The sequence below is a fragment of the Antechinus flavipes genome, chromosome 5, assembly GCF_016432865.1.
Source record: "Antechinus flavipes isolate AdamAnt ecotype Samford, QLD, Australia chromosome 5, AdamAnt_v2, whole genome shotgun sequence".
Classification (NCBI taxonomy): Eukaryota; Metazoa; Chordata; class Mammalia; order Dasyuromorphia; family Dasyuridae; genus Antechinus; species Antechinus flavipes.
Window position 1 is genome coordinate 21,924,529 of NC_067402.1, and position 18,061 is coordinate 21,942,589.

The 18,061-nt window shown below is 39.9% G+C and overlaps 1 protein-coding gene across 1 annotated transcript in view; it reads left to right on the forward strand.

Annotated features, from left to right (window-relative positions):
• The first annotated feature begins 14,918 nt into the window (after nt 1–14,918).
• Nucleotides 14,919–18,061, forward strand: part of GADL1 (glutamate decarboxylase like 1) — a 205,905-nt gene continuing 202,762 nt past the window's right edge. The window contains exon 1 of the mRNA XM_051961454.1: nt 14,919–15,102. Coding sequence (XP_051817414.1) covers nt 15,096–15,102 — 7 coding nt within the window. The 5' untranslated portion in view covers nt 14,919–15,095. The remainder of the gene's footprint in view (nt 15,103–18,061) is intronic.

The window sequence follows — 18,061 nt, forward strand, 5'->3', positions numbered from 1 at the left end:
TTGTGATGGAGAGAGCCATCTACACCAAGAGAAAGGACTGTGGGAACTGAATGTAGATCACAACATAAAATTCCGACTCTTTTTTGTGTCGTTCACTTATGTTTTGTTTTCTTACTCATTTTCTTTCCTTTTTGATCTGATTTTTCTTGTGCAACAGGCAAATTTTATAAATATTTACACTATTGGATTTTACATATATTTTAACATGTATAACATATATTGAATTGCTTGCCATCTAAGAGAGAGGTGGAAGAAAGGAGGGGAAAATCTGAAACACAAGGTTATGCAAGGGTCAATGTTGAAAAATTATCCATGTATATGTTTTTAAAATAAAAAGCTTAAAAAAAATAAAAAAAATAAGAGCCATCTCTCAGTTGATAAATGGTCAAATGATATGAACTTGCAATTTTCAGAAGAAGAAATCAAAACTATCATATAATCTCATGAAAAAATATTCTAATTCCACACTAGTTAGATAAATGCAAATTAATACAACTCTTGAGATACCCTCACATCTATCAGACTGGCTAGCCAGAGAGAAAAGGAAAATGACAAATGCTGGAGAGAATGTGAAAAAAAGTTGGACATAAATGCATGCTTGATGGAATTGTGAATTGATCCAAGAATCTTGGAAAACAATTTGGAGGTATGTACAAAGACCTAAAAAACTGTGCCTACCCTCTGACCAAGCAATACCATTACTAATTCCGTATCCCAAAGAGATCAAAGCAAAGGAAAATGACCTATTTGTACAAAAATATTTATAGCAATTCTTTTTTTTTTTTTTGTAATGCAAAGAATTGGAAATTGAGGGGTTCCATCAGTTAGGGAATGGCTAAACAAGTTGTATTATATGATTGTGATTGAATACTCTTAAAAGAATTGACAAGCAGGATAGTTTCAGAAAGATTTCTAGGAACTGGTGCAAAGTGAAATGAGAACCAGGAGAACATTGCACATAGTAATAACAAGATTGTTCAATGATTAACTGAATAAATGGGCTATTCTCAGCAATACAAGAATCCAAGTCAATTCAAAAGGACCCATGATGAAAAATGTTCTTCATCTCCAGAGAGAGAACTGATGGGCTTTGAATACAGTTGAAACATATTTAAAATATTTCTTTCTTTTAATTATTTTATTTTATTTGTCTTTTATTATTATTATTATTTTTTGCAATGTGGCTAATATAAAAATATGTTTGACATGACCTCACATATATAATTGAAATCAGAATGCTTGCCTTCTCAAAGAGAGTGGAAAGATGGGAGGGAAGGAAAAGATTTGGCAATTAAATTTTTTAAATGAATGTTAACAATTTTTTACATGTTGGGATACAATTGGGAAATATTTAATGAAATAAAAATGTTAAATAAAAAGTTTAAAAAGACAAAAGAGAGACAGATGGAAAAAGAGAGACACAGCTATAGATTGAGAGAAACAGAGGGACACACATAAAGACAGAGACAGAAAGAAAAGGAGAGAAGAAGAGAGAAGGAGGAGGAGGAGGAGAAAGAAGAGGAGGAGGAAGAGAAGGAAGAAGAGGAAAAAGAGAAAGAGGAAAAAGAGGAGGAGGAGGAGGAGGAGGAGAGAAAGGGAGAGGAAGAGGACATGTACATTTTACCTGGAGGGGAATTTTATCTTGGAAAAAAATAGCCAAGCTTATTTTACATTTACTGCTCTCTCCTCCAACTTTTTTTTTTTTTTTCGTTTTTAGTAAAATGCTTTCTTTAGGGATACATTCAGAAACATTATGGTTGAGTCCATTTTTTCCTGTGTGGCATAGAACTTCTGAAAGGCTAGGTACATTTTCTGCACTAAGAGTTTTGGGTCACCTTGTATTTAAAGATATGTAGAGAAGCTGCCTGGCATAATGGATTGGGGGCTGGATTCCTAAGCAGAAAGATCTGAGTTCAAGACTTACCTCTGACACATTTTGACTATGTGACCCTGGAAAAGCTTATTTAACCTTTCAGCTTTCATGACTTTAACTCTTCAATTGAACTTTAATTGTTCTCTCATTTTCTTCACTATACTAGTAAAATCAAGGCCTAGATCCAATCTCTTTTCCCAAATATTCTTAAATCTCTCTCTAACAAAGCTGATCAGTAACTGCTTTCAGACTTATGGTCTTACAGTTGCCTAGGCAACAAGTTAAAGAACTTGTCCAGGGTCTCAGACACTCACACGGTCACATTCACATAATAACACACACACTTACACGTGCTCACACACTCCCACAATTACAAGTAGTCTTACCCATACACAATCATACGCTCTCAATCATACTTCATAAAGGCTCCACAGTTTCCAGAATTGTGCCTCATTTTTTATTTGTTTGCTTGCTTTTTTTCTTTTTTAATTATTGGAGTTCTGATTTCTTCAATACTATAAGCTAGGAATGATTTGCCAACTTTGTCTTATAAATAAGTTATTTAATAATTATTTGCTGATTTATGGTCAAATTCGGTGAACTCTGGTCATCTGCAAGCCCAAGCTCACATTGTCCTACCAGAGAGTTTGGTGATTGTGAGAGATGGTTGTGGGGGATGCGTAGAATACCAAACTGTCCTTAGCAATAATGTACCAATAAAGTTAAATACAACCATAATTATAAAACAAAATATAACAACGTGGGCTGGCATTTCCCCTTCCAGTCCAGAAATTGAAAACAGCTTAATTGCTTCACTCCCAGAAATGGTACAATTACGGGGAAATCATTAACCTTTACATTAAATTTCTAAATGTTCCTTAAAGGAAGCCAGAATCCCTGAAAAGTCATAATTAGCAGTGATGCGGGAGAACATAGGGAATCCAGCCTGACAGTGTCTCCCTGACATTGGAAAAGATTCAAATGGTCCATTTTGTTTGTTTTCCGTTGCATTCCATTCCATTCGGAAATTGAGTGTCCTTCCTACCACAAAGCAGATCGGAAGATATCATCTCCTCACCTGGGGACTACTGAGTCATCAGCATAGGGATGAGTGAACCCTGCCAGGAGAAGACTCAAACCTAACACCAAGATTCAAGGGAGCTTCATCAGGCTTCGAAAGAGCATTCTTCTTTTGTTAAAACATTCACTTCTGGTGAAGAGCCAAGTCCCCAAAACACTGGGATTAGCTATCAGAGGGAGGGAAAAAGCTGAAAACACTCAGAAGTAAGTATTAAGGACCTACTATGTGCTGGCTATGGTGTACTGGATATCTGAAGACAAAAGTGAAATATGAGATTCTGCTCGTTTGGGAGGAGGCAGTAAGCACAAATATTCTCACAACAACCTTGGGATTTAGATACTATTATTATTCCTATCTTACAGAGAGATAAGTTTAATGACTTGTCCAAGGACACAGAACTATAGTAGGAAGCAGAATTCAAACTTATGTTTTCCTTCCTCCTAGCTCTAAACAGTATGGCTTTCATTGCCTATAAGAGGAAAAAAGTGGGTGCCCAGTGACTAGAAGAATGGCTGAACAAAATGTATCATCGTGAGTGAGACCAGGTGAAGTTTTCTCAAAAAGTCTATGAGAGGGGAGATCAGACCTTAGGTCTAAGGTACATGAATCCTATTCCCATAGGTCTGCAGGTTACAGAAAGTCACATGATCTCTAGGCCTAGAGGTCTCTAAAGATCAGCCCCTAGGTCAGCTTCAGGAAGTGACAAGAAGTGATGTGACCCACAGGAAGCAGACAACATTGGTGACCATTGGTCAGTAAAGATTACTTCCTTTTTAGTCCATCCAATGAAAAGACTTGGATCTTTTGCTGTTTAATCAGCTTTACTATTACTGGCTTGTCAGGTAGAGCATATGATGGGAGCTGAGGTGCCTCCTGGATGTTCTTGGGTCTCTCCCTGCACGGACTAAATAAATTCTTTCTCTTTATATCTGAAGATTTTCTGATTAGTTAAATTGGGTAAGGGGATCTAGCACCCGTCTCACATGATCAGAATATTATTACAATGTAAAAGGAGAAGAATACAGAGAATCTGGTTTACAATGAAATCAACACTAAATGGCACCAAATCTTGATTAGTTATAATTACAAGTCCCATCCAGGAAAACAGCAAAGCAGACTTTATTCTTCTTTGCAGAAGTAGGAGGTTACTTCTAGTTGCTATGAAATGCATTCGTTGATCAGTTTTGTCAAATTGTTTTCTTTGTTTTAAGAGAGGATTCATATGTGTGTGTATTTGTAAGTATGTATATATTTAAACATTTACCAAGAAATATTATATATAATGAAAAATAAATATATGATAAATCAAAATACACAGGACTTGAGACTCAGGCAGCTTTTTAATTAATTCTTTAGCAATTTTCCCCAATTGGAATTTGGGGCTGTAGGATCCCTATAAAATGTCGAACAACAAAATATTGAATTTCTAGCTCTACATCAGAGTTATGGGACCCAATTCAACCTGTACACCATAGTCTCAAAGACAATTCAAATGCCTGAACATTTTTAGTTGATTATTCTGTGTTACAAAATAACTGTTCCTTTGGAAACAAAGATTGTCCTTCTGAATGGAAAAAAAAAACTGCCTATGACTAAGATTTGAAATTGATGGGTCTCTCCTTGCTTATGTGAAGAAAATGGTCAGGGCTTCTTTTTCTCTGACCTGTTATGATATTAATTTTTTTATTAAAGCTTTTTATTTACAAAATATATGCATGGGAAAATTTTCAACACTGATCCTTGCAAAATCTTCTGTTCCAAATTATCCCCTCTTTCTCCCCACCCTCTCCCCCAGATGGCAGGTAGTCCAATACATGTTAAATATGTTAAAATAGATGTTAAATCCAATATATTTATACATAGTTATACAGTTATCTTGCTGCAGAAGAAAAATCTGATCAAGAAGGAAAAAAAAACTGTGAAAGAAAACAAAATGCAAGCAAACTTCAAATGCAAGAGTGAAAATGCTATGCTATGGTCCACACTCTGTTCCTACTGCTCTCTCTCTGAGTGTAGATGGCTCTTTTCATCACTGAACAATTGGAACTGGTTTGAATCATCTCATTGTTGAAGAGAGCCACGTCCACCAGAATTGATCATCATATAGTCTTGCCATTGTCGTCCAATGATCCCCTAGTTCTGCTCATTTCACTTTGCATCAATTCATGTAAGTCTCTCCAGGCCTCTCTGAAATCATCCTGCTGGTCATTTCTTACAGAACAATAATGTTCCATAACATTCATAGACTGTAACTTATTCAGCCATTCCCCAATTGATAAGCATCATTCAGTTTCCAGTTTTTGCCACTACAAAGAGGGCTGCCACAAACATTTTTGCACCCGTGGGTCCCTTTCCCTCCTCTAAGATATCTTTGGGATATAGGCCCAGTAGAAACACCGCTGGGTTTGCACAGTTTGATAATTTTTTGAGCATGGTTCCAAATTGTTCTCCAGAATGATTGGATCCTTTCACAGTTCCACCAACAATGTATATGATATTATGCCCTAGAGAGACACCCTAACAGCGATGGGGATCCCCAGGCCATTGTTGTGGGTTTTGTGAAAGAATTTGCAGTCCCAGTCTGCAAGTGAAGTTTTTGGCAAAATGGCTTTATTTCACTGAAAAACCCACTTCCTGAATAGGAAGGTAGCAATGGTTTGGGTACAGAATCTTGGCAACCAAGTAGCTTTCCCAGAGCTGGGAGATCCAGGTGGGTGGGGATCATTTTTAGAAATTTCCCCAGGCCGGGTGGGCTCACCCTCCAGAAAGATAGAGGGACACAGAGTCCTATTACATCATTACAGCTGAGAAGGACTTAACATTCTCACTAAAAGAGCTGAAGTTTAAACCACTGAGCTTTAAACCAAAAGAAAAATGTTGATAACTCCACAAGTTAGATAATATCATTATTATAATTCTAATTCAGATATTCTGAAATATGAACTTACTTACCCAAGGTCTCACAGTGGTTTGCTTGATAGAATTGAAACTTTTTATTTTGATTGAGTTTCCTGCGCTTTCTAAAACAGTCAACTTAATGGAGGACTTGGTTGGGAAAACTTGGTAGAAGCAATTAATTTTCTAGTTAACAACTATGCTTCTCCCAAAAGAAGAAGACATATTCTGCTCATACAAGGTGGTAGGGGGGAGAAGAGAAGGGAGGGTGATGGTGGTAAATAGCTTCTTTTCAATTGCGACTGAAAGGAAAAATTATAGTTGTCCTGTGGCCTCTCTTCCATGAAGGTATTGGTATCCTCCAGCAGATAAGGGCAGGATAGGGAGCAATAAATACTAAATAATGATCAGGTATGAAATAACATTGAAAGAACCATATTAACATTGAAACATGATGGAAACCATGATGATGATGATGAATATTACAAAGTAAAGACTCCAGGCTCAAGGCCTTGCACAGAGTAAATGTTTGTGGACTTTAAAGATGGAAAAAATTAAGAATTTTGTATCTCTTGGGATGTTCTTTGGTCTCTGGAGTCCTCAAGGCTCTCAGACCAAACCAATTTGTTTGACTCCAGTTTCTTGGGACAGCCTCTTCTCTTCCTTCCTCCTCTCTGCAGCCACCCTTGATATCATTACTCCACATTATCTTTTTAAAATTTAAAAAAAAATAGTGCATTTAAATTATGGAATAAAACAAGCTTTCTCATAAATCTTCAACACAGTCTTGAGTTCTTATTTTTTTCCCTAGTGTGTAAAGAACAAGCTCAGAGCATTTTGGGATTTTTGTAAGGCTTTGTTAAATCTAACAACAATAGAGGAAGAGAGAGGAAAATAACAAATGGGGAAAATTCAAAGACACAAAGTGACCCTTCAATGTCAATTGAAAGTCAATGTTCAATTCTCCCTCCCTTCTTCCTTTCTTCTTTCTCTCTGTCTCCCTTCCTCCTTCCCTTCCTCCCTCCTGCCTCCTCCCTGCCTCTTTCTTCTTTCTTGATATTTGCATTTGAGTTCCTTTCCTTTTGTTTTTTAAAAATCAGGACTAAAGCTAATGAAAAGTCTGGCCCATAAATATTCCCAAGATTTTACTTCCAGTGACTGAAACCCAGCCACTACATGTACAGAAGATGCATCTTTTTAGTAGACTTTTATTCAAAATATCAGAAGCAATTATGGTACATAATTGACTCATTTAAATAAGAGTTAAGAACTCATATTCTCTCTAAAATCACCACAAATTAATCTTAATTGTTATCCCTTTTCCAAATGTGAATCAGGGTCTGAAAAATCCCTAAATTTAATCTTTTCCAAATGTAGAAATAGCTAGAAGAAGGGCGGTAGAGGCTATGGATGTAATATTGATTACTAGGTTCTTTGTTGTTGTTTGTCCTTCAAGTAGACCCCGATGTCAGGGATGTGACGTCATGACATGCAAGTGAATTGGATTTAGTGAGGCAGGGCTGTACAGAGTCACCAGCCTCACTTTCCTCTCTTGAGCCATTTGAGTTCTGTGGCCAATTATAGATTAGGATGACTGAAGAAGACTCCATGTAGTGGGAGGCCTTGGCCTTTTTAAGTTAAAGTCTTTAACAGGTATCAGTTTGACTCAGGCAATGCCCAATCAGTGATTAAGGCTAGGTAAGAAAAAAAGGCAAAGAATGACTTCTTTTACATAGTAAAAATAATCAGTCTAGGAGGGAAAGACTGTAGGTTTTTGCTCCAAACTGAAAAATTGCTATTTACCCTTAATCATTAGGTTCTTTATAGGTTTTTTGAACAATCTTCCCCTTTTATCCCCTGATTCAAGTTAATCTCATAGGGACTGACCCCATCTTCTGGTAAATCCCCTCAAGTCAGATCCGTACTTCTTAACAAATCCTTGGTCCTCTGCCAGAGCAAATCATTGAGACCTCAGAGTAAAAAACAAGAATGATTTCTTTAATGTAAAAACAAAAACAAACAAACAAACACATTTTCAGTAAACAGTCCCATCACCAGGGATGGGAGGTTGTGAGTTCAGCCTGGCCCTGGCATCAAGGTCAATACAGGGAAACTGCAAACAGTGGGATAACAAGTTACCAAAGACCACTGCGATGTTGGATCTTTAGGATGTGTAAGTCATCATTGCTGGATCCAGGATCATTATTCCCGTGCCATGGGTAATATCTGTGAGGGTTTCAGAAGAGTGCAAGGGGCAGCCAGGTGGCTCAGTGGATAGCCAAGAAGACCTGAATTTAAATCTGGCTTCAGACATTTATTAGTTGTGTGATGCTGAGCCAGTCCTTAGCGCTGATTGTCTCAGTTTCCTTATCTGTAAAATGAACCGAAGAAGAAAATGATAAATCACTACAGCATCTTTGCCAAGAAATCCCCCAGTGGGGTTATAATAGTTGATAATGACTGAAAAAATGACTTAACAAAATCAAGTCCTATCTAGTCTATAAACCTAGACTCACTGTATAAATGAGTGTGTCTTGTCTCTCATTAACACAGATATGTTAGCACTTAAGGTCCAACACTGACAATTGTAGTTTGCTGAAGACTGAAGTCTTCAAGTCCCCAAGACTTCCAGAAGGATGTGATATGGCACAGAGTAACAATTTTCTTCCTTCACATTTATTCTAAATCCATTTTCTTGGCTTCCTTATTATATTGTTCTTTTCAAAACTTGTGTTGTTACATAATTATCCACTCAGTGTCTAAGTTCCTTGGGCTTTAAGCATCAGAAGGGAGGGAAAATTAAATTATATTGAAGCTTCAAGATACTCATAAGAGACTATTCTCCTTAGCCTTTTGAAAATGTGCAGAGCAATGATTTGACAGTCACTTCTGATATTGTTGATGAGAGATGGGGATATAATGTCTAAAGATGAAAGGGACTTCAGAAGCCATCAATCTATGCCTTGCCCCTCACATGTTATCGAGGTCCTCCAAAGAGAAGTGATTTGCCTATGGTCACATAATTAATAAATATCAAATGTGGGATTTAAATATATGCCCCCAGACTTCAGAATCATTACCCTTTCTAGTGAAGTGTGCTATGATTGGAAAGAGGCAACATGGTATAAATGAAAGATCCCTTGGTTTGGGGTGAGAAGGCCAGGGCTCAAGTTCTGTGTGTGGTGTTGACTTTTTAGTGTTCTATAAATGCAATTTGTAATTTGCTCCATGGAGAATGCGAGGCCGATGTAAAATATGAATGTGGCATCCATCATCTCATTAATTTGTCCCAAATCTGTCCCAGTGATTTGCTCTCACTGATCTGGGATATTTCCCCTGTGCCTTGGCTCTCTAGGATTCTCCCTGAAATGCTCTATCAAGTCTCTCTTAGCTAGGTGTCCTAAGATCCTATCCCAGGAGTTTTAAAATCTTTTCGCATCAATAACTCCTTTGACTATCTCAAAATAATGGTTTTATATAACTGAAGAAAATGATAAATTTCAGGAATAGGTTAGCAAAAATTAAGACATGAGCTCTTATTCTCACCTAAGATCACAAACCCCTTGATGCTTTGGGGATATATGGAGCCCGAGTTAAGAATGCTTGATTTATATTGTGTAAAAAAATTATTGGTCAATTTTTGAAATCCATCAGATGAACTGGAGTGATGTTGTATAGGAACCTGTAAAGGGCTGAAACTCTGAATAGGTGCACTGGAATCAGACAACTGAGCACTTAAGGGTAATTACCTATTGGACAATACTCTGTTAGCATATGCTTGGAAAAGTGGCTCTTCTCACTATTCTGCGCTGGCTCGATCTTTTGGTATATATAGATAATTGTAGGGGGGATTAGGGAGTGGAGTAAGACAAGACAAAGTAACTTTGGAGGAGGATGAGGAGGAGGTAGGTCGGTCGGTGGAGAGCATATGGCAGTTTTGTCCATCCCCTTCACTTCTTCCCCTAAAGACCAAGGACTTTTGCTCATCCTGACTCAGGCCGATTCTGAGGCCTTCAAGGAGCTAATCCGGACTTCATAGGAACCATGTCCAAATTGACTGAGAAAACTTGGTCATATCCTAGGGGCATAAAATACTGAATCAGTTTGGAGCCCCAAAGATTTAAACAGCTGGGATCATGAAGAAGAGAGAACGACACCCCATAGGATTGGGACTGATAAAAATTCTGACCTTGGTCTCCTTGTCAAGCTCCTCCACCCCCTACCTGCAGTTGGAGGAGCGTTAGATATATTCCAGAAGTCTGAGAATTTGTACTTTTCTTTAATATTCTAGCAGTATTCTCAGAATACTTGACAGAAGTGTCTGCATTGGGAATCTACATGTGATGAGGGAAAGCAACTTCAAAGCTCAGCAAAAAATCTTCAGCTTGTCTGGGGAGAACTTCACGAGCACTCCACAAAGGTGAGGGAAGGAAGGACTTCTAGCAACCAGGGGCTATGGTTCTCTTTGCCACACATTCTCTCTAAGCTCAAAATACTTTCCCCTGGGCCCTTTGTGTACTGGTGGAGCAATATCTTACTTCCATATTAATTGTTCTCATTATACTACTTTAGCATATAATAGCCATGTCTAACTGCAAATTAAGCCTAACTGGTTAATTGATGTCACTTGGTAACCTGGGGTAGAAACTTACAATTAGGATTATGAGCAAGAACATTGGAAAAAATCTCAATTCCTCAGGACTATTCCTTGAATCTGGGGGAACAAATAGTAGCCAAGATCTTGCAAAGAAGGTTAAGAACAATAATTTTTCAGCAAATTTTCAGGATTTAAAATTAATCCATATAAAATTAAATTCCATATAAAATCATCAGTACCATAGTCTTACAGCAGTGGATCTTAACCTTTTTTGGACTCCACTGGTAGTCTGGTGAAATTTATGGACTTCTAAGAATTATGTTTTTAAATGCATAAAATAAAACACAATTACAAAAGAAACCAATTATATTGTAATACAATTGTCTTAATTGCTTAGAGTCCTGATTTGTTCTAAGTGATTAAAAAAAAGTGTTTTGGAATTGGTCAGATCCCAGTTAAGGTTGACTTTGGTCTTCCTCAGAAAGACAACTATCTATCTGCTATACCAACTTTGGCAGAACTTTTGGTATAATTCTATATCTGACATTTCAAATCCATGGCTACTAAGCCATAGTAGTCTCATGAATTCTTTAGAATACAGAATCCTCTTTCACATAATGATCCTCACATCTTATATCCCAGCAGCTGGGGTTTTCGTTTACTATCCTTCCCTTCCATTCTCTATAAATGAAGTTGCTTGGACTTTACCAGTGAGTTCTTCCTTCTCTGCCTTTTTGTTCTCCCTTTTTCCTAGTTGAGGGCTTCTGGAGAAACTGAGTATTCTCTCCTCTCCTCCCCACCACTTTTCCTTGAGTTCTTTGTTGTCGGATTTAAGTGCTGGAAAACTCAAGGCAGCAGAAACTTAGGACCATGAAGACCTCAAATTTCTGGAAGAGTGATTGATTTTGCTAAAATGTATGGGAAATGATTGGGAGAATGATTGGGAAAGACTCATGCCATATAAGGCAAGGGGAAAGGTCAATGACAATGGGCTTTGAATCCTGGTTGATTTAGAACAGAGACATGGTAGTAAAATGTCATAAGATCATTGATTTGGAACTGGAGATCACTTAGAAGTTATGCAATTCAACCTCCCCCCATTTTCTCAATAAAGAGACCAAGACCTTGAGATTTGGAGGCATTTGTTTAAGATCACTTTGATTAATTAATAGAAATTAACATCAAAGTGATATTTGCAGTCAGGTTCTCTGACCTAAGTCAAGGCTCAAAGGAAAGTTAAAAACCCTGGATTTGAAGTCTCTCTGTGGGTCTTGGTTTCTTCATATAAAATTTGAGAGGATTGGACTAGTTTGTCTCTAAGCTCTTCCAGCTTTCAATATTCCAATCCATGAAATGAGAAATAAGAAGTGATAACAAGAAGGAACCAGTCTGGTTCCCCTTCCCCCTTCTGAATAGCTGTTCTAGACACTCTAAAAGAGAGGTGACTAGGCTTTTCTTCAAGTTCAGCCTTAGGCTCAATTTGATTTAAGGACCAAAATGATTTTCTGCACCTCTTTCCAAATCCTTCTACTCAGCTAGTTATTGCCTGAAATTACTTATATAAGAGGCAGTCTTTTATTCCACACTTAAGAGATAAAAGGCTTAAATGCAACAACCTTAGAGAGTTAATATGTTGGTGCGAATTAGTTTCAGCCAAGGTGTAAATGATATCAGCTCCTTTCCAGCTTTGACTGAGGAAGGGGCTTAAAAGGTAACTGCCAGAGGAGGGGGAGAAGATGTTAGAATGGGAAAATGAGGAATACACTGGAGCCTGATGACTCTGGACCCAAATTTTACATTGACTCTATCTCTGATAATACATGGAATAATAAAAGCTCCTTTTATGAAGAGACTTTGGGCAAAGGTAGCTCATATTCTGCCATTGGTCTATCTCTCTTTTTCTTGGGCCGGTATCTTGAAATGATGAAAAGGTTGGACTAAGATATTAGGTGGGGGGTAAGGAGGATGCAGGAAGGAAAACCCTGCACAATGTTTTCAAGTGAATTCATTTTGTATTATTTGAAACCAGATTTTCATTTTTCTCGATGACTTGACAATTGCTAAAGTTAATCTGAAGAGTAATCTCAAAGTCTGTATCTGATTGGAGGTATGAGGGGGGAAAAGAAAGAAGGGTAATCTAGGTTTTGAGACTGGATCATTTGCATGAGATTCTCCTTATTGATAGAGAGAATGATGACTCAGTGCTATGTGTCTTTGTGAGAGTTAAGGAAAGGAGAGACTGTTTTAAGAGAAGAACCAAATGATTCTCGTCTCTCTTCAGGGAGAAACTCATAGAGAAAGATACAGATGTTGGAGGTAGACATGGAGGGATAATTTTACATGTCCCCAGGTTCCAGTTTATTTCTTAGAGACTTTGGAGAATTTCCCATTGAATTAGATTAGGGACTCTCTCCATTAACCTGAGAGAGAAGAGGCAAATTTCAAGATGGCAAATGCTGCCTTGAGAGGTGGTAAATTTCTTTTCACTTGAGGTCTTCCAGGAATGATTGGCTGACCACTTGTTGGGTATATTATAGAGGTGAATCCTGGTCAGGTCTGGACAAGATAACCTGTGAGGTCCCTTCTAGATCATAGATCCTCTGATTATTTACCTTTTAAAGATCTGGATATGGTGACTAGCAAGAACAAGAAAGAATTTTAGTTTTGATGTCAAAAATGTACAGCATTATCACCAATTCCTTGCGCCAGTTTTAAAATGTTAATGTTAGGGTCTATGTAGGCTAGGGACAGCCTGTTTCTTCCCCCGGGGAATAGGGAACTCCATGCTGCTGACCAGAAGACCTCATTTATCTTTTTGTCTATTGTGGTCATTTTTCATTTGTCACAGGATAGGGAAAAAAACCCTACAGTACCTTGTATCCAAATGTTTCATATGGGAATCATAAATTGAAATCAATGTTCTTTTTCCTTGGCATTTATAAATCGTTCCCCTCAAACCTACAAGTTAAGTTTTAAGAATGGCTAAAGGGAAACATACTCAAAGTAATGAATCATCAGTCAATTTCTAATGGGGAGATCTAGGTGTATATTCTACCCTGATCTTTATTAACCACATGGCTATGACCATCTCCTCCACTGTCTTTGGAGTCAGAAGTGCTGAGGGCAAATCCCACTTTTCAAGCCCGTCCTAGGTGGGACATTGGACAAGTCACTCCATCTCTAAAGGGCTAAGTCCTTATGTGGAAAATGAGAAGGCTAATGCTAGAAGTCCTGTCTAGTCCCTGCCAACCTTAAATCTAAGGTCCTCTCCACCTTCCAGCTCCATGATCTCTGAAGGTCAGTATGACATGCTTCTGACTCAGGCCCTTCTCTGCTACTTATCAAATTCCCTCTCCACCCTTCTCCCCCACCCTCAAATGCGCACACACACACACACACACACACACACACATTTACACCCACTCATTCCCCTTGCACTCCCAGAGGTCTTGCTATCCAACCATTCTCAAAAGCTTGAAACTCAATCCTGAGAAAGAGCTTCACTTTTAGAGTTCCTAAGTTAACAAAAAGTACTGAATGGTCAGCAGGCCCTGCCCAGCCCTAAAATAGGCCTCTCCTAAGCAAGCTGGCCAAAGCTGGCATGGCCACAAGGCCTAAATATCAACGGGCTCATCTTGCAAAGCAAGCAGACCCAGCCTGGGACCCTGGCCACACAGCTGAGGAGCAGGTGGGAATGTCCGTGAGCCCCCGGGCTCCTGAGCCTAATCTGCTACCTAAAGACTGAAAAAAAGCACAGGTCCAAAGCCCTCCCCTTCCAAAGCCTCGAATGCCCCAGAGCTCTTCCCTCCCCCCTCCTGCTTGTATGGTGACTAGGAGTGGGGGTGGAGGCAGTTTGTGTGCTGACCTTTTCCATCCCCACTCTTCCCTACTCACTCTGTGACTTGCATTCCCATCTAGGGATGAAGAAACCAATCACCCAATATGCATTTATTAAGCTCCAACTACGAGTGCCAGGCACTGAGCTAGGTCTTCCTAATAAAAAACCCCTAAAGAAGTCTGGCTCTGGATTTCTCCTTCTACTGCTTGTTCTTACCAAGAGCTTTCTTCAATTCAGTCAATGAAAAGTGGAAAGAACATTTGCTCTTGGAGTCAGAGGAAGAGAGTTTAAATTCTTCCTGCCTAGATAGAGTCCCTTAGCCTCTTTGGTCCTCAGTTTACCCATCTGTAAATGCAAAGGGGCTAGACTGCTCCCTGTCTGAGATCCTTCACTTTTCCCGTGTCCAGGAAAGCTGATGCATCTTGGGAGGCAAAGGGCTTTCAAAAAAGGGGCAGCAGGGGCTGAATGCCACTTGCTAATGAGGGTACTAAGTGCACCCCAGCAGTGAAAGTCGCGCACGATGAACGCACAGCACGCGTGTGGGAAGGAAGAGAGGCAGGGGGAAGGGGTGTGTGTACGTGTGTGTTCCATTCCACCTGCAGCTATTTGTCACTAGGCTCGGGGACGCCCAGAGGATCCCAGGGGCAGCCTCAGCAACAGCAGCAGCAGGCGCCGCCCTTAGACAGCTGCGAAGGCAGCAGCAGCCCGCAGCGGGGAAGTGACCCAGCCCTCCTGTCCTCCTCAGGAACTGCAAGCACGGGCTTCGCCAGCCACCACTGAGGCCACTGAGGCGAGCAGCAGCACCTGCGAGATGGAGGGTAACAGTGCGCACTTTCCCTTTCTTTTTGCAACCCTGGATGAGCCGAGGAGGCCAGGGAAGAAAGCCCTGGGGCCCATTTTCCCTTCCGGGCAGCATTGCTCCGAGATTAGTTTTGTGCCTCCACTGCCCAGTCTTTATCGATTTTCCCCTTTCTGTCTTTGCGAGTGGGGGAGGCGGTGGAGACTGAGCCCAAAGGCACAGATTTTTCCTGCCTTTGATAGGAGCAAGGGGTGGGGGGGTGCGAGGAACCAGTCAGAAGATTTCTTTCTTTCTTTCTTTCTTTCTTTTCTTTCTTTCTTTCTTTCTTTCTTTCTTTCTTTCTTTCTTTCTTTCTTTCTTTCTTTCTTTCTTTCTTTCTTTCTTTCTTTCTTTCTTTCTTTCTTTCTTTCTTTCTTTCTTTCTTTCTTTCTTTCTTTTTTCTCTCTCTCTCTCTTTCTCTCTTCTCTTTTCTTCTCTCTTTTCACTCTTCCTTTTTCTTCTTTCTTTCCTTCTCTCTTCCTCTTTCTTTCTCTTCTTTTTTGTTTCTTCCTCTTCCTCTTTCTTCTTTCTTTTTTCTCTCACTTCATTTTCTCTTGCCCTCTTTCTCTCCCTTTTTAATCTTTTTCATTTTTCTTCTTTTCTTCCTCCCTCCCTCCCTCCCTCCCTCCTTCATTCATTCATTCTTCCTTCACCTCTGTCTCTGTCTTTTTCTGTTCCTTTTTGTCTTTCTCTCTCTCTTTCTGTCTCTCTGTGTCTGTCTCTCTGCCTCACTCTGCCGGTCTCTCTGTCTCTTTCTCTTCCTCTGTCTGTCTCTGAATCTATCTCTGTATTTATCTGTCTGCCTCTGTCTGTCTATATGTCTCTCTGTGTCTGTCTCTGTGTCTGTCTCTCTGTCTCTCTTTCTGTGACTCTGTCTCTGTCTCCCTCATTGAAGAAAGCAGCTTGTCATTGTGGGGCACAGTCTCCTATCGGGGCTGCTGGTATAAATGACTTAGCGACCCTCCGAAGGCAATTTGATCAAATCAGGGTGAAGTCAGCCAGAGAAGGCCAGACTTTGCAAATTGGCCAAAGATGCTTGAAGTTCGGAAAGTGGGAGAGGAGGGTGAAGAAGGGGGCAGGAAGGAGAGGGAGGAACTCGGCAAAAGGGGGAAAACTGCGGGGCAGAGTGGTGGCAAGTTTTCCCTTGGTGCTTTTCAGCTCTTTCTGCCGGCCTAGCTTGAAGAGCTGGTCCCCGAGCTTGTTGTTGTGACTTGGGGCTCTCGGCTGAGGCTCCTTTACAGAGGAGCGTTCCTCTAGGAATAAACTTGCCTTTGTATCAGAGCGAGGCGCATCTCCCACCGCACTGAGAATTTCCTAATGAGTCCTTGTTCACCGGAAGCCCCGGAGAGCTTTGGGTAACAAGGGAGGTTTGTCTCTGCTCATTAGCGGCCGGTCTGCAAATCATGGCTTCTGCTTGAGAGTGGGAACTTTAAAACAAAGACACAATGGCCTGCTGATATTCAAGCAAAGTCTCTGGATTTGGCCAGCTCTCTCTTTTTACACTTTCAAGGGCTCTGCTAAAGAACCGCTGGCACTTATTGATTTGGGGGAGTTCAGATGTACAATTTCTCTGGGAAAGGAAATACTAACTAGGGAACGACATGGTTTTTGGCATGGGATCTGAAAGAAATGGGTCAAAATCTACTGGAGGTAAGAGCACGTCACTAAATTTCTCTTAACCTCAGTTTCCTCAATTGTAAAATAGGTTTAAGAACAGCATTCTTTTCCTAGGCTCTTCATTTAAAAGAAGGACCCCTGGAATAAAGTGCTTTGCCAACCCGAATGCCCCTTATAATGATTGGCAGTTACTTTTATTACCAGTGCAAATATGCACCTGCTCAGTAACTTGAAGAGATTCCTGGACCTCTGAGCCTTGAAAGGACTTGCACAGGCCCACCCAAGCACTATACTCCAAAGGTAGAACCTGAACCCAGAACTTCTTGACTATTGGGCTAATTCTATCTACAATACTAATCTGCCTCCCAGTACTTCCCATTTATGCATTGGTTCCAAGTATGTAAATTGCCTCACTGGTATGAGCTCACTGGCACTTAATAAGGAAATTCTCAGATCAAGTCTCTAAGTTTTATCCTAACTTTACAGATGAAAAAAATTGAGACTCCTTGTGATTAGGTGACTTATTCAATGCCTGTCAGAGATAAGATCTGACCTTTCTCTCCAAGTCTAGCATGCTGTCTAATTGTTTGAGTAGCTATTTAATTTTTGGTCATGTTTTATGGTGGTAGATAAAGTGGGGCAAGGGAAGGGATGGAGCTTGATGACTTTGTAGTCATGGTGACCAACTGAAACCCAATAACACATGTGAAAAATCGACAGCTCGAACTTCTCAGACAGAACTCTTGCAAGAGCTTAATGTTTGTTTCCAAGCTCAGGATCTAATTTGGAACTTCTCAGAGTAACACGGAACCCATGCCATATCTACCCTGGTTGTTTCCTACAAGGGCCCTCATCCAAGTGAAACTGGCAAGCGGGCTTGCTAGCCATCAGAGACGCTTCCCTCTTCTCATTTGTCATTCAAATCGCTTTTGGTGCAACTTCCTTTGATTGAAATGTCCCTACCTTTCTGACAATCCATGTAGAGTTGAGAGATGGGTGCCTGAGGCTGAACCAGTTTTAGTCTCTTCCAAAGAATGTGAGTTTATCTACATCATCTGACTCATTTTGATCCCATTTGGAGTTTTCTTGGCAAAGGTACTGGAGTAGCTTCTTCTCTCTCATTTTACAGATGAGGAAACTGAGTTGAATAATATTAAATAACTTGCTCAGAATCAGATCAAACAGCTAGTAGATGTCTGAGACCAGATTTGAACTCAGGAAGATGAATCTTACTGACTCCTTAGCCAATATTCTATCCCCTGAGCCTCTTAACTGCCCAGGCTTTGCCCATAATTCGGATGGAAAATGAAAAGGTCATTTGG